The following is a 22869-nucleotide window of genomic DNA, read 5'->3' as shown; positions in this document are numbered from 1 at the left end:
TCCGATTCTTTGATCCAAGACCTGACCTGTATTCTGCTATCCAATGTTTGACCCAGCTTGCCTCATGATCTCCGGTTGCTGACCTTGGCTCATATCTTGACTACACCTGCCTGCTGCCTTGGTACCTCTGCTGTCTGCCTGTTATTGACCATGGCCTGGACTTTGACCTTGCTCCTACTTTTGACTTCATTCTTATGCTGCCCAGCTGTTGCTAACTCACCCTAACTATGACTGTGCATGTCCAGCAATAGCTCTGTCCTGAAGAACCATATTAAAAGCACAACAAAACACATTCAAAGCACAACACAACTGATTTGAGTTATTTAACCACTTAAGCCCCGGAAGATTTTACCCCCATTCCGACCAGGGGGTATTTTGCGATTCGGCACTGCGTGACTTTAACGGACAATTGCGCGGTCGTGCGACGCTATACCTAAACGAATTTGGCGTCCTTTTTTTCCCACAAACAGAGCTTTCTTTTGGTGGTATTTAATCACCTGTGCGATTTTTTGATCACGCTCTATAAACAAAAAAAGAGCGTCAATTTTGCAAAAATTGCAAAAATAGCAAAATTTGTTTTATGCTACCTATGTTTGGTAAAAAAAATTGCAAAAAGCGTATTTTGATTGGTTTGCGCAAAAGTTATCGCGTTTACTAACAAAGGGAAAGATTTTTGTCATTTTTGTTGTTTTATTTTTAACGCGTAATGGCGGCGATCTGCGATTTTTTTTGCGGTACTGCGACATTGCGGCGGACAGATCGGACCCTTGACTGACATTTTTGACACTTTTGGGGTTACCAGTGACATTTCTACAGTAATCAGTGCTATACATATGCACTGTTACTGTAAAAATACACTGGTAGTGAAGGGGTTAACTTTATTTGGGAGGGAGGGGCTGTGTGTGTCCCTAGGGGAGTGCTTTCTACTGTGATTGGTTGTGGCTTGAGCTGTAAGGACACTGATCAACGGATCTACATAGTAGATCCATGTGATCAGTGTCTTTACAGCGAGGAGAATGACAGGTCGCTTGTTTACACAAGCTGCCTGACATTCTCCCTCTCCCCCGCCGATCGCCGAGTGGCCAGCGGACATCGGGTCCGCTGGTCACACGCGCGGGGGGGTCCGTGACCACGGCGGCGCGCGCTCGCTCCCTAGACCCTCACAAGCAAGCGACGTAGCCCTACGTTAGTTTGCCTGTGAGGGGCTGACCGCCGACGTAGATAGTTGTGCGGCGGTCGGCAAGTGGTTAATGGCTATCTGCACCTTTGACCTGACACCTATAGTGCAAGTGAAGTCTTTAGGTGCATACATATGCGGGTGCTCACCTTGCTGTGCATAGATGTGCACATATGGGTGCGCACCCGCCACTAACATTGACACCATTTGGATTTTTTCAACTGCAGAAGCCGGTGTTATTGGATATGCAGCTATTACTTGTGTTCCTGCATCTCTTCCTGTGTTTAAATTCTGTTTTTGACCCGGCTTGCCCTGACCTCACTTGAATGGTACCTGCCCTGACCTTGACTTGACTGGACCCTGCTCTGCCTTTTCTCATCTGCCTGCCCCAAGTGTTGCTAACCTCTGCCTCTATCCTGACCATTCTCTGACTGCTACCTATGGCTGGCCTGGCTTGTCTGACCTTATATCCAGTAATCCATCTGCTGCCCTTACCACCATCTGCTGTTTCAGCCTTCTGGCCCAACTCTGGTGATGCACAGGCTATGCACCTCTGCAACCAGCGGAAGATCTTAAAGGCGCTCATACCTCTCCGTGCTCTCGTGGCCTTTGTCGCAACATCAGTGATCCCTGAGCTAGGGCTGTACGAAAGGCATCCCTATAGACATCAGACTTTGTCACAAGGTACGTGACACCTTGGTTCATATCCTGATTACACCTGCATGCTGCCTTGGTACCACTGCTGCCTGCCTGTTATTGACCCTGGCCTGGACTTTGACCTTGCTCCTGCTTATGTACCTTGCTCCTGCTTTGTACTTCTGCTATCTTTTGACAACTAGGCTTAGCCTGATTATGGCTCTTCTCTTTGCTACTGCAAGTTCCTGTTCCTGTCCTGTGTTCCACCCTACTGTGTGAACCTGCTATAAGCATTTACACTGCACAGCAGCTCCCGAATTTATGATCCTTTGCTGCACCTGGACCCACTGCAGGCACCCAAGCCACTCCTTGTTCTGCTACACCCTGTCTTCAGCTCCAGGGGGTACAGGGCAGGAGGTGCAGAGAAGATCTCTTGTCAACTCAGCCTCCAGATTAAGATAGAGACCAGCATCTTGAGTGATCATTCTAATTACCCCTCAGGATCCCTCCAGCTTTATCAGTCCTGTACACACCAATGCTAAACCGTAATGAAGGAGGACCATTTGAGCCCCAAAACTCATTGAATCCTTCATTACATAAAAAAGTCTGCATAAAACTGAATCTGAACTTTATACATTTATACTTTATACATTTATACAGTACTGTTCAAAAGATTTAGGCAGGTATGACAAAATGCTGGCAAGTAAGAATGGTTTTAATAATATATATATTTTATTTGTTTATTTTTATCAATTTACAAAATGCAAAGTTAGCAAACCCAAGAAAAATCCAAATCAAATCAATATTTCGTGTGACTACCCTTTGGCTTCAAACCAGCCTCAATTCTTCTTATTACACTTACACATTCACAAGAAAGGTAGTAGGGAGGAATCGAGCAACTATAGACCAGTGAGTCTGACATCAATAGTAGGCAAATTAATGGAAACCCTATTAAAGGATAGGATTGTGGAACATCTTAAATCCCATGGATTGCAAGATGAAAAACAACATGGCTTTACTTCAGGGAGATCATGTCAAACAAATCTTATAGATTTTTTTGACTGGGTGACTAAAATAATAGACGGTGGAGGTGCAGTAGACATTGCATATCTAGATTTTAGTAAGGCTTTTGACACTGTCCCACATAGAAGACTTATCAATAAACTGCAGTCATTGAGCATGGACTCCCATATTGTTGAGTGGATTAGGCAGTGGCTGAGTGACAGACAACAGAGGGTTGTAGTCAATGGAGAACATTCAGAACAAGGTCATATTACCAGTGGGGTACCTCAGGGATCTGTACTGGGACCAATTTTGTTTAATATCTTCATAAGTGATATTACAAAAGGCCTCGATGGTAAGGTTCGTCTTTTTGCTGATGACACAAAGATATGTAACAGGGTTGATGTTCCTGGAGGGAAACGCCAAATGGAAAAGGATTTAGGAAAACTAGAAGAATGGTCAGAACTCTGGCAACTGAAATTTAATGTGGATAAGTGCAAGATAATGCACCTGGGGCGTAAAAACCCAAGGGCAGAATATAGAATATTTGACACAGTCCTGACCTCAGCATCTGAGGAAAGGGATTTAGGAGTAATTATTTCAGAAGACTTAAAGGTGGGAAGACAATGTAATAGAGCAGCACGAAATGCCAGCAGAATGCTTGGATGTATAGGGAGAGGTATAAGCAGTAGAAAGAGAGAAGTGCTTATGCCGCTGTACAGAACACTGGTGAGACCTCACTTGGAGTATTGTGCGCAGTACTGGAGGCCATATCTCCAGAAGGATATAGATACTCTAGAGAGAGTTCAGAGAAGAGCTACTAAACTAGTACATGGATTGCAGGAAAAAACTTACCAGGAAAGGATAAAGGACCTTAACATGTATAGCTTGGAAGAAAGAAGAGACAGAGGGGATATGATAGAAACTTTTAAATACATAAAGGGAATCAACTCGGTTAAGGAGGAGAGCATATTTAAAAGAAGAAAAACTACCACAAGAGCACACAGTTTTAAATTAGAGGGGCAAAGGTTTAAAAGTAATATGAGGAAGTATTACTTTACTGAGAGAGTAGTGGATGCATGGAATAACCTTCCTTCAGAAGTGGTAGCTTCAAATACAGTGAAGGAGTTTAAGCATGCATGGGATAGGCATAAGGCTATCCTTCATATAAGATAGGGCCAGGGACTATTCATAGGATTCAGATATATTGGGCAGACTAGATGGGCCAAATGGTTCTTATCTGCCGACACATTCTATGTTTCTATGTTTCAAACCATAATTTCCAGGGCTCCTTGTTCTTTTTGTTGTTGAAGATAGTTCTTAATGACATTGGCTGTATGTTTGGGATTGTTGTCCTGATGCAGACTAAATTTGGGGTCAGTCGCCTCCCTGATGGTATGGCATGATGGATAAGTATCTGCCTGTATTTCTCAGCATTGAGAGTTCAAGGTTTTAACTTGACCTTCAAAGTCCCCAGATCTCAATACAATGAAGAATATGTGGGATGTATTAGAACAATCTTTTTCAACAGCTGGTGTGCCTCCTGGGATCTTTAGGGGTGCCTTGGCAAAATGCCTATAAATTGCAACAAATTGCCACAGGTTTTAACTTTGCAGCATTCCAACCCTGGGCACCGTGCAGGTCAAGCCACTGGCATCCTGACAACCAATTACATAACTGGTTGATAAGGGAACGCCGGGTGCTTGCATACCATCCTTGTTTACTCGTCCCCGCTCCATCAACGCTGGGGTCATTGGCAAGCAGAAGAAGAGACACTGAAGGGGAAGAGAAATGCTAGAATACTAGTCAGTACCAGTTTGCAATTGTGGAGGAATAAATCACTTCTAATGTTGGATGGCCCATGTGTATGGATGTTAATGCCCCATGTGTATGGATGTTGATGGCCCATGTGTTTGGATGTTGATGGCCCAAGTGTATGGATGTTGATGGCCCAAGTGTATGCATGTTGATGGCCCATGTGCATGGATGTTGATGGCCCATGTGCATGGATGTTAATGCCCCATGTGTATGGATGTTGATGGCCCATGTGTATGGATGTTGATGGCCCAAGTGTATGGATGTTGATGGCCCAAGTGTATGCATGTTGATGGCCCATGTGTATGGATGCTGATGGCCCATGTGCATGGATGTTAATGCCCCATGTGTATGGATGTTGATGGCCCATGTGTATGGATGTTGATGGCCCAAGTGTATGGATGTTGATGGCCCAATTGTATGGATGTTGATGGCCCATGTGTATGGATGTTGATGGCCCAAGTGTATGGATGTTGATGGCCCAAGTGTATGCATGTTGATGGCCCATGTGCATGGATGTTGATGGCCCATGTGTATGGATGTTGCTACGTTATGTAAAACTATTCGTTTAGTTTTAGTTTTACACTTTAGAATGGGATGCCTCGAGATTGTGCAGAATTTTAAAGGGAAACTGAAAAAAGGTTGAGAAACACTGTACTAGAAAAACAAGTCCAATTCATGGAGGCTCCACCATGCAACTTATACGAATTAAAGGATCTGCTACTGACGGCTTGGTGCCAGATACCACAACATACCTTTTGAGGTCTAGTGGAGTTAATTCCTTGAGAGGTCAGGGCTTTTTTGCTGGCAGAAGGGGAACCTATTCTATATTAGGTGGGTGGTCATAATATGATAGCTAATTGGTGTTTGTCATATGCTGAGATGTATATGTACCTACAGTTAAACACAGACTGTTTTTCTGCATTAGGGTTTATCAGTGCAGGTTTGTGCTTAACTGCTCAGTCTTCTGAGTGCTATAGGAAAATAATGCTGGGACAATAGGTGAATAGATTATTTCTTTAAGTGTTTTTCACATTCTACTCTGCACAAGTACAACGTGCCCACACACAGAGGCCCCTGTTTGTTTTGCTGTTGGGAGCTTTGCATATTATTCACTGGTTGTCAAAACAGCCACTTACCCTGTCAGCCACAGCAATGCGTCCTATTCCCCCCATCATCAGGAACAAAAGAAAATTCAGAGCCAAAGGAAAATGACGAAAATCATTAGAAGAGACATTTAGATGTTATTAACGAGCAACTCCATGCAACACGTAAAATAACTCAACGCATGCTACTATCCGGGAAACAATGCAACTGTGTCTAGAAGATAGAAATGAACCTTTGTTCACTGGCTGGCAGCAGGCTTCCTATTCTAATTCATAGTAGGACTGCTGCCTCATGTTACAAGATTCTCCCTAGTACAGGCTGATGTGTGTGGGTGTGGTTAACATGCAGGGAGGGGTTTTGAAATAGGGAACACAGCAGCTTGATTTTTTTAACAGGCATGGTCATTCAGGAAATGTGAATACTGGGAGCTATAGGGATTTAGCCATGGCAGCCAACTATACAAGATACACTATATTACCAAAAGTATTGGGACACCTGCCTTTACACGCACTTGAACATTAATGACATCCCAGTCTTAGTCCGTAGGGTTCAATATTGAGTTTGCAGCTATAACAGCTTCAACTTTTCTGGGAAGGCTGGCCACAAGGTTTAAGAGTGTGTCTATGGGAATGTTTGACCATTCCTCCAGAAGCACATTTGTGAGGTCAGGCACTAATGTTGGATGAGAAGGCCTGGCTCGCAGTCTCCACTCTAATTCATCCCAAAGGTGTTCTATTAGGTTGAGGTCAGTTCCTCCACCCCATACTCAATCATCCATGTCGTTATGGACCTTGCTTTGTGCACTGGTGTGCAGTCATGTTGGAACAGGAAGGGGCCATCCCCAAACTGTTCCCACAAAATTGGGAGCATGAAATTGTCCAAAATGTCTTGATATGTTGATGCCTTAAGAGTTCCCATCACTGTAAAAACAACCCCACACCATAATTCCCCCTCCACCCACGTGTTTCGATCGCCTGATTGGCCGAGCCACGATGATGTCACTCCCGTGCATGTGCGCGGGAGTTACGGACTGCGGCACGGAGCTCTGAAGGGACGGCATGGTTATGCTGTCCCTTTGGCGTGCATGCGCCGATGACATCACTGGCTGCATGCAGTGATAATATCTCCTAAACAGTGCAAGTTTAGGGGATATTCCCTGTACCTACAGGTAAGCTATATTATAGACAGGGATGGGCTCTGTGTTTGACTCGAACATTAGCTGTTCGTGTGTTCGCTAAACACCCGAACAAATGGGGCGCTGGAAGTTCTCCCACCAATGAATGCCCCATAATGCACTGCGCTCTTGCAGTGCATTGATTGCTGATGATTGGCCAAAGCATGCACCTGACCTGTATGCTTTGGCCAGTCACAGCACAATGTACTGTTAGAGCCATGATTGGCCAAAGGCAGAGTGCCTTTGGCCAATCATGGCCCAGGGGCTAAGTCCACACCCCACACCATATAAGAGGGCTGCTTATACGGCAGCCGTGTATAGTGTGTGACAATGGAGATTAGGCAGGTAGTTAGTATAGTGGATAGTGAGTTCAGTCAGCTTAGTGCAGTCAGTTTAGTGTACAGGCATACTCCACTTTTAAAGTGTATGAATATGTTATAGTCCTGGGTCCCCTCTCTGTGCTCCCTATGTTTGGTGTCCCTATCACTTATAGTTCGCGAGTAGTGCCATGTCAAGCTGACCAAGATTTTCCATAGAGGCCAATGTTAAAGACAGGGAGCAGTGCCATGTCAAGCCGACCAAGATTTCCCCTAGACGCCAATGAGCACTGAAAGCTAAAAAATTGGTCTGGGCAGGAAGAGGGTGAAAGTGCCCTGTATTTAAGTGGTTAAGGGGAACCCTATGACAGAATAAAAAAACAAAACAAAAATAACAATGTGGGCCCCCTCCCCAAAATCTGTATCTGGCCCCACCTCCTGAACCATACCAGACCGCTTGTCCTCAACATGGGGAGGGTGCTTTGGGGTGCCCCCAAAGCACCTTGTCCCCATGTCGATGGGGACAAGGGCCTCTTCCTGACAACCCTGGGCTGTGGATGTGGGGGTCTGCGGGTGGGGGGCTTATCGTAATCTGGAAGCCCCCTTTAACAAGGCAGCCCCCAGATCCCGCCCCCCTATGTAAATGGGTATCGGGTACATATTACCCGTACCCATTCATCGAAAAAGTGTAAAAACCACAGGAAAAGTAAAAACCGCCGGACCCGAAAAACAGGAAGAATTAAAAAACGTTTCGCCTCTTAAGAGGCTACCCGCCGTCTGCCCAATCTTCAGCTTTGAAAGTTCTTTTATAGGCAAGGGGCAAGGCCACCCGGCCACATCACCCGGGGGCACCGGCCCTTCTGAAGTCACAGGACGCCATGTGATGTCAGAAGTGGGCAGTGCCACAGGGTGATATAGCCCGGTAGCCCTGCCCCTTGCCTATAAAAGAACTGTCAAAGCTGAAGATTGAACATACTGCGGGTAGCCTCTTAGGAGGCAAAGCGTTTTTTGCAATTTTTCTGTTTTTCGGGTTGGCAGGCATTGTGATTGACGATGGATTTACATCGAGGGACACCATTTTTTTCTTTTTAATAAAGGACTTGTCAAAAACTGTGTTACATTTTTACACTTTTTTTTGGTGAATGGGTATGGGTATGATGTACCCGATACCCATTCACATAGGAGGGGCCAGGATATAGGGGTCCCCTTGTTAAAGGGGGCTTCCAGATTCCAATAAGCCCCCCACCCGCAGACCCTGACAATCACAGCCCAAGGTTGTCAGGAAGAGGCCCTTGTCCCTATCAACATGGCCCCCTACCCCAAAGCACTCACCCCTTCATGTTGAGGGCATGTGGTCTAGTTTGGTTCAGGGGGGGCGCTCGCTCATCCCACCCCTTTCCTGACCTACCAGGCTGCATGCTCGGAAAAGGGTCTGGATTTTTGGGGGGGGACCCCACGCAGTTTTTTTCATTTTCTTATCTGTATTGCTGTGTACTGGCAATAAATTACAGCCACGAGCAAGTTTAAATTACAGTCAGTATTGCTTCAGCAGGCTCCATACATCGTACAGATGAGCCATTTTACAGGCACATTAAGTGGACCCCCCAGGCACGATATTTAAAGGAATTTTTCATTTTCATTGTTTCACTTTAGGCACCAATAAAACCACTGCTCTTTTAAAAACAATCATTTTGAAAAATGTTTTTTTGCATTGATACATGTTCCCCATGACAGTGCCCAGACCCCTATACATTTTTATGGCAGTAACTTGCATATAAGCCTTTAAAATTAGGACTTTTGATTTTTCATGTTCGTGTCCCATAGACTTGAATAGGGTTCACATGTTCGCTAGAACTTTTTCCCTGTTCCAGATCTTCTGGTGCGAACCGAACAGGGGGGTGTTTGGCCCATCCCTAATTATAGGCTTACCTGTAGGTGCAAGAACCACCTGCCGACTGCCTAACTGTGAATTTATGTCATTATTTTGACGTTAATTACAGAGTTTATGTCTGTAGCTATATGTCATAACCCTGGGATTTTTTTTTTCCCTTAGGGGGCTGGCTTTCTGATAAAAGTGATCCCTGCAGCAGATTCGCCAGGGGATCACTTTTTAGAAGCTGTGGGAAAGGTCCCCCCGCGGCTTCCCAGTGGTTCCAAGGTTAATGTTACCGATCGCCTGGGAACTATCCAGGGTTGGCAGTGGCTTGCCATAGAGATAAGCAATGTCAAGATGGCCACCGCTCATCTCTATGCCCTCAGGCCGTGTAAACATGTTTTTTTTTTTTATCTTAAAGCAAAAGTTAGAGTTTTTTTTCCTTTAGCTTTTAAGGGTAGAGGGGAGATTTGGGGTCTTTTAGACTCCAGATCTCTCCATACAGAGGACCTGTCATGCTTTTTCACAAATCCCTTGTGATTTGTTTACACTCCCTGCGATAGCAATAGAAGTGAGGACATTTTTTTTTTATAAGGGGACAGTGTAAAAATTAAAAAATATAACGAAATAAATAAATAATAAAGAACCTTTTTTTTAAGCTTCCTGTCCCCGTGTACAGTAATGAACGTATACGTAGGTCACGCACACATATGTAAACAGTGTTTGGGCCACACATGTGAAGTGATGCCGCAAACGTCTGAGTGAGAGCAATAATTCTTGTGCTAGACCTCCTCTGTAACTCTATAGGTATCTATTAGAGCTGCACGATTAATGGTTAAACAATCGCAATCTCGATTCACCCTCCCCTCACAATCTTAAAACGGCATGTCCTCAATCCTTAGGCTCCTTTCACATGAACGATCCGATCAGATCCGCCTGTCAGTTTTTTTGGTGGATCTGATTGGATCCTCCATGCATCCCTATGGGGCAGCGGATGTCAGCGGAGACATCTCTGCTGACACCCGCTGCCATCCGCATCCGATCCTGTCCGTGAAATCTGGATGGATGGAAACCCTTTTTTCAATCCGTCCAGGGGATCGGATGAGAGCGGACAGGCGGTCCGTTCTCATCTGATTCCCCCATAGAGAGCAGCGGGGCTCTGACACTCCCTCTTTGCACACAGTGTGGAGACGGAGCTGTCATCCGCCTGCTCAGCGGGGATCGGCGGATCGATTCCCGCTGAGCAGAGGATGGTCCACACCGCACAGCTATTCTCTGCTCACTTACAGCTGTCAAAAAAAAAAAGTGCTTCCGGCAAATGTTTATCAACATAGTTAAGGCTGGGAGATAATTATAAACACAATGCTTTATAATGTATCATTTCGTTCTTTTAGATCAAAGGAATAAACTTCCGTCTGTAAGTGAGGGCAGTTTAACCTCTTAAAGACTAAGCCTTTTTCTGACACTTGTTGCTTACAAGTTTAAATCAGTATTTTTTGCTAGAAAATTACTTAGAACCCCCAAACATTATATACATTTTTTTAGCAGAGACCCTAGAGCACAGGTGTCAAATACAAGGCCCTGGGGCTGAATGCGCCCCCCACCCCAGGCCATTAAATGTGGCCCTCGCACCTCTCCTGCAGCTATGGCACACCCACCCCCCCTGTCTCTGCCCCCACTTTGTCTCAGTAGTCAGCAGCAGAGAGGACATAACTCCTTTGCCAGATCCTGCACTCCTCTGTGCAGCTTCAGAAAGGCTTGTCTTTGGCCCTCCCCCTTCCCAGCAATCCTCAGCAGAGAGGAGGGCAGAACTCCTCCTATGGATCCTGCACCTCTCTGTGCAGCCACAACACCACCTTGCCTCTGCTTACTCTGGTCTCAGACATTCAGCAGACTCTGGAAGCTGACTCCAGCGCTCCTCTGGTTCTCCTCCAGACCCTGCACTTTCTTCTTCTGAGATCCACCCGCATCTTCTTCCTGGCAGCAGCACAAGGTAATAGGGTGCATTATGATGTAAGGAAGGGTGATTGACTCTTGACTTCTGATGGTGGGGGGCTCTTGACATCTCATGTAAGGGTTTAAGGGGTGTGGGGTGCTCTGGACATCTAATCTTACAGATATAAAAATATTGTAAAGCTCTGTGCAAACTGTTGGCGCTATATAAATCCTGTATCATAATAATAACCGGCCCTTTGAGGGCAACCATAATGCTGGTTTGGCCCACAATGAAATTGAGGTTGACACCCCTGCCCTAGAGAATAAAATCTCACAGTATTTGTGCAGAATTCTTTCAAACGCAGTTTTTTTGGGAAAAAAACACAAAACTAAACAGTAAAGTTAGCCCAATTTTTTTTGTATAATGTAAAAGATGATGTTACGCTGAGAATCATAGTAAATTATATATATAGTGCAGCGCTAAATAACCAATGATAATGTACATAAATAGTTATACACGTTGGATAAACTTTTAATTAGGGAAGTGAACGAAAACTCATTAAACTTATTAGAAAACGAAAGTCCAAAAAAGTGCAAGTGACAAAAAGTCCAAATCAATCCACATGAAAATAGTGACTTGAAGAAAAAACAGGTCCCACACCACAAATATTCAAATGTGCTTACCAGATGGTATGGATCCAAATTACTATACAGCAAATGGGTCATACAGGCTGAATGTGAAGATGTGCCCACAGCACAGAATGATGGGAACCTCTGCAGCGTCTCAGGATCACAGGTTGAGCCTAGGTGGATGTTCCCCAAACAGCTCCAGAAGGTAATGCCAAGGAATCCCCAATCATGGATGGATATAAAGGGATGAACCAAGGAACAACATAGTGTGATATGGTATTGATGGTTTATTTAACATAAAAGAAATACACTTACAGAGTTTCCAATGGTAAGAAGCATTCAATTTAGGGTCTGGCACTCATAATACTCTTAACGCGTTTCATTAAAATGAACATCCTCATAGGAATTAGCCAAGTGCCTGAATGTACCATACCTTGTATTTATAGAGATATGGAACAAAAACAGCTGCTAAAGCTCTAATTGATGGCATGCCGCGCCATTCCAACATGGCGCCGGCGTGCGGATGAAACCTCGTTTTGAGTATCGAATCAAAAGCCGCCACGTCACCGAAAGGCGGCTCCGGAGTCCGATTCAAGCCTCGTTTTGATCATATAGAGAGCCGGAACTTCTGCTGCCACATCATCAAAGATGGAGCCGGCAGCCAATTCAAGCCTAGATCTGATAGCGGAAGTCGGATAAGTAAGTAGCCGAACGTCCATAAAGAAAAATAAACAGGAAGGAAAGTGTCTGCATGCTGAGAATCATGATCTATATTCTAAGCAAAAAAATTGTGATTCTCATTTTAGCCAGAATCGTGCAGCTCTAGTATCTATTTACTTGGTTTAACATCATCTTTTATATAGTACAAAAAAATAGGGGTATATATTATGGTTTTTTTTTCTTTTTAATTCATTACAGTGTATTTTTTTCCAAAAAACTTGTGTTTAAAAAACTGCTGTGCAAAAATCATGCGACATAAAAAATTGAAACAACCGCCATTTTATTCTCTATAGTCTCTGCTAAAAATATATAATGTTTGGGGGTCTCTAAGTAATAGTAATCTAGCAAAAAATACAGATTTTTACTTGTAAACAACAAATGTCAGAAAAAGGCTGGGTGCTTAAGCGGGTAAAAAAAAAAAAAAGAGTTTACTACCACTTTAATACCATCACATGACAACGCATGACAGGAGGAATCCCAATATTGTCTATTAGACCTGTTCACACTTATGCAATGCACTTTTGCATGACCTATAAAAAGGTGAAGACGCTTCTTTTGGTGTGTTTTTAGCCCCGTAGACTTCAATGAAAGTTCATAAATAACACAGAATACATAAAAAAAAAAAAAACACAAAAAATGCTTAAAAATGTACTAAAAAAAATTTACAAAAAGAGCATAAGTGTGAACCTACAGTAAGTTTTCATAGAGTTCTGTCGAGTCAAATAATAAATCATTGCTTTCATCAGTGATTTGCTACTGGCTCCTGTGGAAGACCAGAATAATTCCTGCTCATTAGGAGCTGCACACAATTACCACACTGCATCTTTAACCTAAAACCCTACTTTGCATTCACTGGCATTTTCTATCTTCACCTACTGGGAAACATTATAAAGATGCAAAAAAGGAGAAAACAATGACTGGGGATTGAGAACGACCTGGATAAATGTGTTCCTGAAAAAGCTGCTCCATCCATTTAATACAGACCCATGAACAAACAGCTAAATGCACAGTTTAAAGAAAGAAAAAAAAAAATAATATATATATATATATAGTAGCTGTCCGACCTTCTACCTGCTTCTGTCCAGTCAATAAGGCATTGTCCTCCTCACTCATTAACCACTTGACCACTTGATTCCCCTTCATAACCAGATCAATTTTTGTTTTTTTTTCACTGTGTTACTTTAACTGACAATTGCACAGTTACGCAAAGCTGTACTCAAATGAAATTTATGTAATTGTTTTCCCACAAAGAGCTTTCTTTTGATGGTGTTCGATCACCACTGGGTTTTTATTTTTTGTGCTTAAAAAGGAAAAATATCAAACATTTTGAAAAAAAAAAAAAATATATATATATTTCTTTACTTTTTGCTATAAAACATGTCTAATAAAATTTAAAAAAAGAATCACATTTCTTCATAACTTTAGGCCAATTTGTATTCTGCTAAATATTTTTGGTAAAAAAGAATCCCAATAGGCATATATTAATTGGTTTACACAAACGTTATAGCGTCGACAAACTAGCACCCTCCTGAACTCTGCACTCTGTAGGTAGCATCCTCCTGAACTCTGCACTCTGTACAAAGCGCACTCCTGAACTCTGCACTTTGTACGTAGCATCCTCCTGAACTCTGTACTCTGTACGTAGCACCCTCCTGAACTCTGCACTTTGTACATAGCATCCTCCTGAACTGTGCACTCTGTATGTAGCACCCTCCTGAACTCTGCAATTTGTACGTAGCATCCTCCTGAACTCTGTACTCTGTACGTAGCACCCTCCTGAACTCTGCACTTTGTACGAAGCATCCTCCTGAACTCTGTATGTAGCATCCTCCTGAACTCTGCACTTTGTACATAGCACCCTCCTGAACTGTGCACTCTGTATGTAGCACCCTCCTGAACTCTGCACTCTGTACAAAGCATTCTCCTGAACTCTGCACTCTGTATGTAGCACCCCCCTGAACTCTGCACTCTGTACGTAGCACTCTCCTGAACTCTGCACTCTGTACAAAGCACACTCCTGAACTCTGCACTCTGTACATAGCACTCTCCTGAACTCTGCACTCTGTACAAAGCACCCTCCTGAACTCTGCACTCTGTACTTAGCACTCTCCTGAACTCTGCACTCTGTACGTAGCACTTTCCTGAACTCTGCACTCTGTACAAAGCACCCTCCTGAACTCTGCACTCTGTACAAAGCACCCTCCTGAACTCTGCACTCTGTACATAGCACTCTCCTGAACTCTGCACTCTGTACGTAGCACTTTCCTGAACTCTGCACTCTGTACAAAGCACCCTCCTGAACTCTGCACTCTGTACTTAGCACTCTCCTGAACTCTGCACTCTGTACTTAGCACTCTCCTGAACTCTGCACTCTGTACGTAGCACTTTCCTGAACTCTGCACTCTGTACTTAGCACTCTCCTGAACTCTGCACTCTGTACGTAGCACTCTCCTGAACTCTGTACAAAGCACACTCCTAAACTCTGCTCTCTGTACGTAGCATCCTCTTGAACTCTGCACTCTGTATGTAGCACCCTCCTAAACAAAGCGCACTCCTGAACTCTAAACGTAGCACCCTCATGAACTCTGAACCCTGTATGTAGCACCCTCCTGAACGCTGCACTCTGTACGAAGTGCACTGCTGAACTCTGCATGCTGCACACCCATTTTCCTGCACCTATTCTCTGAGAAACAAAAGCCCTGGAAATATGTAACATAAATTATCTGAAAGGGCACAAAAAACGATTGTTCTCTATGTGCCCTGTTCACACCACAATGTTGATGTCACGTGAGGTTTTTTTTTTTTGTGCACAGAAAAGTACATACACTTTGCAGATTTGCACAGAATAAAATCTGCATGTGAAACCAGTGTTGTGGTGTAATCAGAGCCAACACAGAACAATTGTTTACTTTGTGTCCTGGCAGAAACAGGTGCAGAAAAACTCACGTCTCTGCACATGGTGTGAATGAGGACTGTTCTTTGTTTTTATTGTCTGCCTAAAGTTCGGCATCAAAGTTGGATTCTGAGATAAGCAAATATTGTTTAAGTCGTGTATTTTTCCCTGAATCTTGGTGTGCTTTGTGTATTTCCCCCAGATCTGTGCAGTGATCCAGTTTGAGACTTTCCCTCTGTGCAGGAGCTTCCTGTAATAAAGACTGCTCACTGCTGCTCTCTAGAGTTTGGCTAAACACCCCCATTGTGATTCTTGCCAGAACTCTGGAATATGGCAAAAGTTCAGACCAGAACCACAAACCCTGTTAAAGACTATTGGATCCGAATTTGAAAAGTCAAAACGCCCATTTTGAAGGCTTAGGTGCAAGTTATTGGCCATAAAAAGTGTATGGGGGTCCAGGTACTGCCCTGGGGGACAAATATCAATGCAAATATTTTTTTTAATAAAAATATAGTTTTTACAGGATCAGTAATTTTAATGATGCTTAATGTGAAACAATAAAAATAAAAAAAAAATCCTTTAAATATAGTACCTGGGGGGTCCCCTTAGTCTGCCTGTAAAGTGGCACATCTGTACCGTGTATAGAACCTGCTGCAGTAAAAGGAGGGGGGAGGGGATGAGCGGTCCTCCTCCTGAACCTCCTGAGGCTCTGCCTTACCCACCCCAAAGCACCTTTTCCCCATATTGATGGGGACAAGGGCCTCTTCCCCACAACCCTGGGCCACCAATTCAGGCTGGGTCAGTGACATCTGGTGGCCCCGTCCCTTACCTATATAAGAACTGTCAAATAGCGGAGCAAATAGTCGGCCGTTAGCCTTCGTTGTAGGCGGAGCCGTTTTTTTTTTTTCAGGTTCGGCGGTGGCAGCGGGCGGCGTGACTGGCAATAGATCTACATCAGGGGACATTGTTTTTTTATTTTTAATAAAGGAATTGTCAAAAACTGTGTGTTTTTATTTCTTTTTGACACTTTTTTTGGTGAATGAATAGGGGTACAATGTACCCCAACTCATTCACATAGGGGAGGAGCCAGGATCTGAGAGCCCCCTTGTTAAAGGGGGCTACCAGACTCTGAAAAGCCCCCTGCCCTCAGACCCCCCACAACCACAGCCCAGGGTTGTGGGGAAGTGGCCTTTGTCCCCATCAACATAGGGACAAGGTGCTTTGGGGTGGGGGGGCCGAGCCCCCTGCCCCAAAGCACCCCCCCCATATTGAGGGCATGCAGCCTGGTATGGTTCAGGAGGGGGAGGGGGGTGCTTGTATGGTTCGGATAAGGGTCTGAAATGGATTTTGGGAGGGACCCCATGCATTTTTTTTTTTTATTCAGCTATCAGTGCGGAAGCCCATTGACAGCTGATGACTCATCTGTTGTTAAAGAGGAATTCCGCCTGGAGAAAAAAAATTAAAAGTCAGCAGCTACAAATACTGTAGCTGCTGACTTTTAATATATAGACACTTACAGTACCTGTCCAGTGAGCCCACGATGTCAGCATCCAGCCGATTTGCCACCATTCTTTCTAAGGGAAACCGGCAATGAAGCCTTTCGGCTCCACAGCCGGTTCCCTACTGCACATGCGCGAAGCGTGCTGCGCATTCTCATAGGCTCAGCAGCGGGGGAAGGAGAAGGAGGACAGAACTTCTGCGTCCCTGTCTCCTGGAAGTGGGGAAGGGTACCTGTCAAAAACAGGTACCTGTTCCCCCCTCCCCCTTGAAAGGTGCCAAATGTGGCACCGGAGGGGGGAGGAAGCAAATGACCGGAAGTTCCACTTTTGGGTGGAACTCCGCTTTAAGAATGCAGTGGCCAGCTTCTCGACCTGCTCCTTAACAACCAGCTGTTCACGATGCCCTGCTTAGAATTCACTGTGCAGTGTGAAGTGCATTGTGGGGTGCTCGGGGGCCGAACATCCCGCCAAGTACTGCTGAAACTTGTGCGTTCGTCGAATGGGCGAACAGGCGATGTTCAGCTCAAACTTTTGATGGGCTCAAACTGTTCACCTAACTCTACTGCTCTCCTCCTGCAGGGTGACTGGTCTCGTCTCCGCCCCCTCCTGTAGTTTTCTGCAGGCAGCCTGTAGTGGGTGGAGCTTCTGGGTCCCTCCCATAGCTGTGCTTTCTGCACAGACTATGTACAGCACAGTGATGATGTTACTGCTACTTAACACCTGGGTTTACAAAGGCATTTTGAGGGTTACATATATAAAGGAATTTTAAAGGACATACAATATATATTCTTTTTATTCCAGAAGTTAAGCTTAGGAGTTCAGCTTTAAAGTGAGCAGCAAGAGTCTCCTAATTCTGCTTCCTTAAGAGGGGTTAACTTTCCCCCTATTAATATATTTATTTTTCTTGTAAGTGGTATACTTATCTTCTTTGTTTTGCACCGCAATGCATTGTTAGGGCTTGGCATCTCTTTTTTTAAAAGCAGCTTTTACTAACCGCATAAAGCTCTGTACAACGTGGAGTTCATTATATTGTTCAGACATATGATCTGATGTGAGATCCTGGCATTTAGTGGAAGGGAGAAAACAATTAAGCTGATCCCTCGCACTGAATGCGGCTCCCGGTATCTCGGCAACATTGCGGCTTGAATATACGAAGGGCTTTTGGAAGCGAACACGCCCTCTCTGTCAACGTGGCGCAGGTGGCCTGGCCGTAATTCTTGAATAAATATCGCCAGTCACTTGTGAAACTTTTTCTTTGTATCAACATTTGCTGGCCCTTTGTCAGGCAAACAGTTTGATTTACTGCAAGAAAAACACGGCGATTTCAGGGAATCGCGGGGCAGTGTTTAACCGGCAGATAGGCGCTATCTGTATTTCTGATTTCGTGCTATTAATCGCTTTATTTACTTTCAGACATCAGGTTCAGCAGGGAAAGGCCAGTGTATGAATAACCTGTGTTGTGTTTTTATGATTGTTACGTTTACCGTAGAATCATTGTATCCATATCAATGTGTATACGAGCTTCTACGCACTAATGCTTATTGCCTATATTTATTAATTGTAAAATGTGCCTACAGATGGAAGAGATTGTTTACCAGACCTGACTACCTGGGCAACAGTTTCATATATGTAGCCCCTTGCCATTTGTGCAAGAGATCCCCCAGTCCAGGTTGAAGATGGAGATGTAATGGGAAGGGTTCAAAACACTCATTATGCTGTTATGTAAATTATGCAATTCCAGTTTAAAGGGTAGATCAACATAAAACTGATATTTTAATTTTTTGATGCAACGGGGTTGGTTAAAACCCAACTTTTTTGTGTTATTCAGAGATCTTTCAATGAATGTTTGCCATCTTTTAAAAAAGTGGTTTGTGGAGTTTAAATCATTTTTCGATATATAGAAGCATTTTCAGATCTTTTTCACTATTGAGAGTGATGATGGGGTAGGGACCTTCCAGGATTTTAGGATGGCTTTATGTAATGTCAGTAATATAAGTGCAGTTTGACACATTCTGTATGATAACTTTTTGCTTGTACAAATTATCCTGAAAACAATAAAAATTATGAAAAAAAATCAGGTTCCTTTCCCAGATTAGTGCAAAAGCAGCCAGACCACAGCAAGATTTACTCTTCTGGTAACTCTCCTCAGTTACTCTTCTGGCTCAATAAACAATCTAAGGGTTGCCCGTTGGAGCTGTGGGATACTACATGAATGCTGAATTAAGGGCACTCCCCATTGACTATTTCTCAAAACAGTCTTTCCAACAAAAGCCCAGAAATTGAACGGTGCCGGGACACCTTCAGCAATGTCCCAGGCCAGACAAGCACTAGTAAAGATATGATAGGGATATCAGCAGCAGTCACTAGGACCTTCCCTTCGAGTCTGTACTCACAATATACCCGAATACTTGGATGCCTCCCTTCAGTATTAGACAGGCAATTTCTCAATAAGTCTTCTAGACCAGATCAAGTTCCTTGCTTAGCTTCACAGATTTTAGCAGAACAGGTCCCACAGCTCTGCCACAGCTGGGATCTTGATGAGCACAAATATAATTTCCAGCTGGGCTGCCCAGAAGGGCAGTAGCCCTTCAGGCCGGGAACTTCTCCTGGACAATAACAGAGCTGCCTAAGGCCCAGACTATTTATGCACTCTCTAGTCACCTACTGTCCCCTACCCCAGGGAATGGCTGGAAACACAAAAACATTCAGGCTGCTCTTCTGACTCTCCCAACCCACTATATTCTGGAATCCTCTAGAACAGTGGTCCTCAACTCCAGTCCTCAGGGCCCACTAACAGGCCAGATTTTAAGTATTACCTTAGGGAGATCCAGACTATAATACTGCAATCACTGAGCAGCAAATGAGATCACCTTGGATGTAATTTAGTTATCTTGCAAACCTGGCCTGTTAGTGGGCGCCGAGGACCGGAGTTGAGGACCACTGCTCTAGAAAATGGGGAAGCAATCAAACCTGCAGCCTGCAGGGCCAAGAACAACCAAAATTGTTCAAACTGATTGCAGAAGAGCAACCAGAACTAAATAGCAACCTATCTAGGAGGATAGAATTATTTTTTATTATTATTATTTATCTATTTTTCTACACACACTTTTTTTTTTCTCTGCAAGGACAGAGAAAGATACAATGTATCTGTCTCGTCCATTCACAAAGAAAAAAAAAACCAGGGTGGGCTTCACAGTGACTGATCACTGTGATAGCCAATCAGAGGCTATCACAGCGATCAGGTGACCTGGAATCGGACGTTCCGTGTCCCGATCATTAGAATGGGGCCCGGGTTCTTGGTGAGACCCCTGTCTCTGTGAAGGGAGCGTGCCATACGGTGCACTCTAAGCACAAAGGGAGATACAAAAATATGCGGCCCCATGGAAAAAAACCCAATCCAGTGGGGCCAAGTATTTGCGTACGGTTAGCATGAAGGAGTTAAGGAATAACACCAATAACAAGAGTCACCAATGACAAGACATTGCCCTTGTCAATGGTGTCATCTCAGTCTTACCTGCAATAAAAAAGAAGCGACACCTGCCTTTACATGGCATCCCAGTCATTTCTTGCAGGTGAAAGAACATCATGGGACAATAAGGCTACTAACTCTATGGGGGGATGGAGAGAGCTCTTTACATCCTAAGCATGGAGAAGAAGGGAGTGGCAATTAAAAGCTGGCCTAACTAATGCATAACTTGAGGGGGAAAACAGTGAACTGCAACAAGGCACAAAACATGAAATGGGGCCAGAACACTCCCTGCCTGGTATTGGTAGATATTACTTTACAAAACATGTGACTGCATTGCAATCAAAGGTGTAGCGTGGAGAGGGGGGGGGGGTAGCTGGTGCGGTCACTTTGGGCGCAACATTTAGAGGGGCACAGACAGGGCCGGCGCCACCATAAGGCAGCCCAGGCAGCCGCCTTATGAGGGGGGGGAGTAAAATCCAAATTTGGATTATTAAAATACCTGTACCCCTCAGGAGGCAAACTAAAACCACCACGCTGTGCTCGGTAAGAGAGGGGGCGCAGCATGGTGGTTTGAGTTTGCTTACTGTTTAGCTGCTGTCACAGAGAAAACAGGGAGAATGGATCCAAGCATGCAGAAGAGGGCAGAGCAATAGGCGGATCCTGAACTTGAGTGTGTGCAGGCAGTGAGGGCCATACTGTGCAGGGGGGTATTCAGGCTGTGGGTGCTGGCGGAGGAGGAGGTCAGGGTGGAGGAGGCTCCCCGCATGTTGGTGCAGCTGCCGCCACCACTGGGAGTCCTGCTGACACAGTTAATCCTCCTGTCCCTGGTGCTGCCGGACCGGTGTAATGTGGCAGGATTGTGTGTGTGATGGGGGGTATGGGGGTGGGGTGATCAGAGTTGAGGGATATAGTGGGGTATCTGGGGGGTGTGATCAGATTGGAGGGATATTGTGGGGTATCTGGAGGTTTGATCATCAGAATGGAGAGATGGGGGGGGGGATCTGGGGTGGTATCAGGGTGGAGGGATTGGGTGGGGGATCTGTGGGTGTGAGCAGAGTGGAGGGATCTAGTGGGGGTATCTGGAGTTGTGATCAGAGTGGAGGGATCTGGGGGGGGGATCTGTAGGTGTGATCAGAGTGGAGGGATGGGGAGGATCTGGAGGTGTGATCAGAGTGGAGGGATCTGGTGGGGGATGTGGGGGTGTGATCAGAGTGGAGGGAATCTGGGTGTGTGATCACAGTAGGTAGAATCTGGGGTTGTGATCAGAGTGGAGGGGTAATCTGGAGGTGTGATCAGAGTGGAGGGATGGGGGGGATCTGGAGGTGTGATCACAGTGGAGGGATCTGGTGGGAGATCTGAGGGTGTGATCAGAGTGGAGGGAATCTGGGGGTGTGATTAGAGTGGAGGGAATTTGGGGGTGTGGTCAGAGTGGAGACAATCTGGGTTTGTGATCAGAGTAGATGGATCTGGTGGGGGACTTGGGGGTGTGATCAGAGTGGAGGGATGGTGGAATCTTGAGGTGTCATCAGAGTGGAGGGATCTGGTGGGGGACCTGGGGGTGGGATCAAAGTGGAGAGAATCTGGGTCTGTGATCAGAGTAGATAGATCTGGTGGGGGATCTGGGGGTGTGATCAGAGTGGAGGGATCTTGGGGGATCTGGAGGTGTGATTAGAGTGGAGGGATCTGGTGGGGGACCTGGGCGTGGGATCAGAGTGGAGGGAATCTGGAGGTGTGATCAGAGTAGAGGGCTCAGATGGGGGATCTAGGGGTGTGATCAGAGTGCAGGGATCTGGGGGGGATCTGTAGGTGTGATCAGAGTGGAGGGATGAGGGGGATCTGGAGGTGTGATCAGAGTGGAGGGATCTGGTGGGGGCTCTGGGGGTGTGATCAGAGTGGAGGGACTCTGGGTGTGTGATCAAAATAGGAAGAATCTGGGGTTGTGATCAGAGTAGAGGGATCTGGTGGGGGATCTGGGAGTGTGATCAGAGTGGAGGGATCTGGTGGGGGATCTGGGGGTGTAATCAGAGTGGAGGGAATCTAGGGGTGTGTGATCAGAGTAGAGGGATATAGTGCGGGATCTGGGGGTGTAATCAGAGTGAAGGGTTCTGGGGGTGTGATCAGAGTGGAGGAATCTGGGGTGTGTGATCAGATTGGGGGGGGGGGGTATCTGAGGTGTGTGATCAAGGTGGGGTATCTGAAAGTCCACAGGTTTGGTTGTGCAAATTACTTGCCTTGCCCGGGGCGCTGACAGCCCACGCTATGCCACTGATTGCAATAACAATAATACAGCTTTAAAGTCTGTAAGCATGGATGATTTTTGTCTTTTAAACCTGAAAGATAAAAAGGAGAGATAGTGAACAAGAAATAACAAAAACATGCATAGCTCATGGGAATGGTGGTGTCTGTGATGAATCTTCCTCAGTGTAGCATTGAAACAGCTGGATCATTTCTTGGGAGTATTAAGTCACTTCTTCAAAGTTGGCAAGACTTGCATAATCCTTTGGCAGTAAAGGTAAAGTAATCCCTTTTATTGGCTCAAGGAAACTCTTGACGAGTCCATCATTGTGAAGTTCTACTCCTTACATGTGAAGAAAAATGCTCTGGCATGATGACTAAGCTGGG

The 22869-nt window shown here is 45.0% G+C and overlaps 1 protein-coding gene across 1 annotated transcript in view; it reads left to right on the top strand.

Annotated features, from left to right (window-relative positions):
• Positions 1 to 1617: 1617 nt before the first annotated feature.
• Positions 1618 to 22869, top strand: part of LOC309543820 (uncharacterized protein) — a gene marked incomplete at both ends in the record, with an annotated part of 30015 nt that continues 8763 nt past the window's right edge. Inside the window, one exon of the mRNA XM_082276253.1 lies at positions 1618 to 1861. Coding sequence (XP_082132379.1) covers positions 1618 to 1861 — 244 coding nt within the window. The remainder of the gene's footprint in view (positions 1862 to 22869) is intronic.

The sequence above is a fragment of the Pelophylax lessonae genome, assembly GCF_965119305.1.
Source record: "Pelophylax lessonae genome assembly, contig: HAP1_SCAFFOLD_368, whole genome shotgun sequence".
Lineage (NCBI taxonomy): Eukaryota > Metazoa > Chordata > Amphibia > Anura > Ranidae > Pelophylax > Pelophylax lessonae.
Note: the sequence above shows the minus strand (reverse complement) of the source record. Positions and strands in the feature narration are given on the sequence as shown.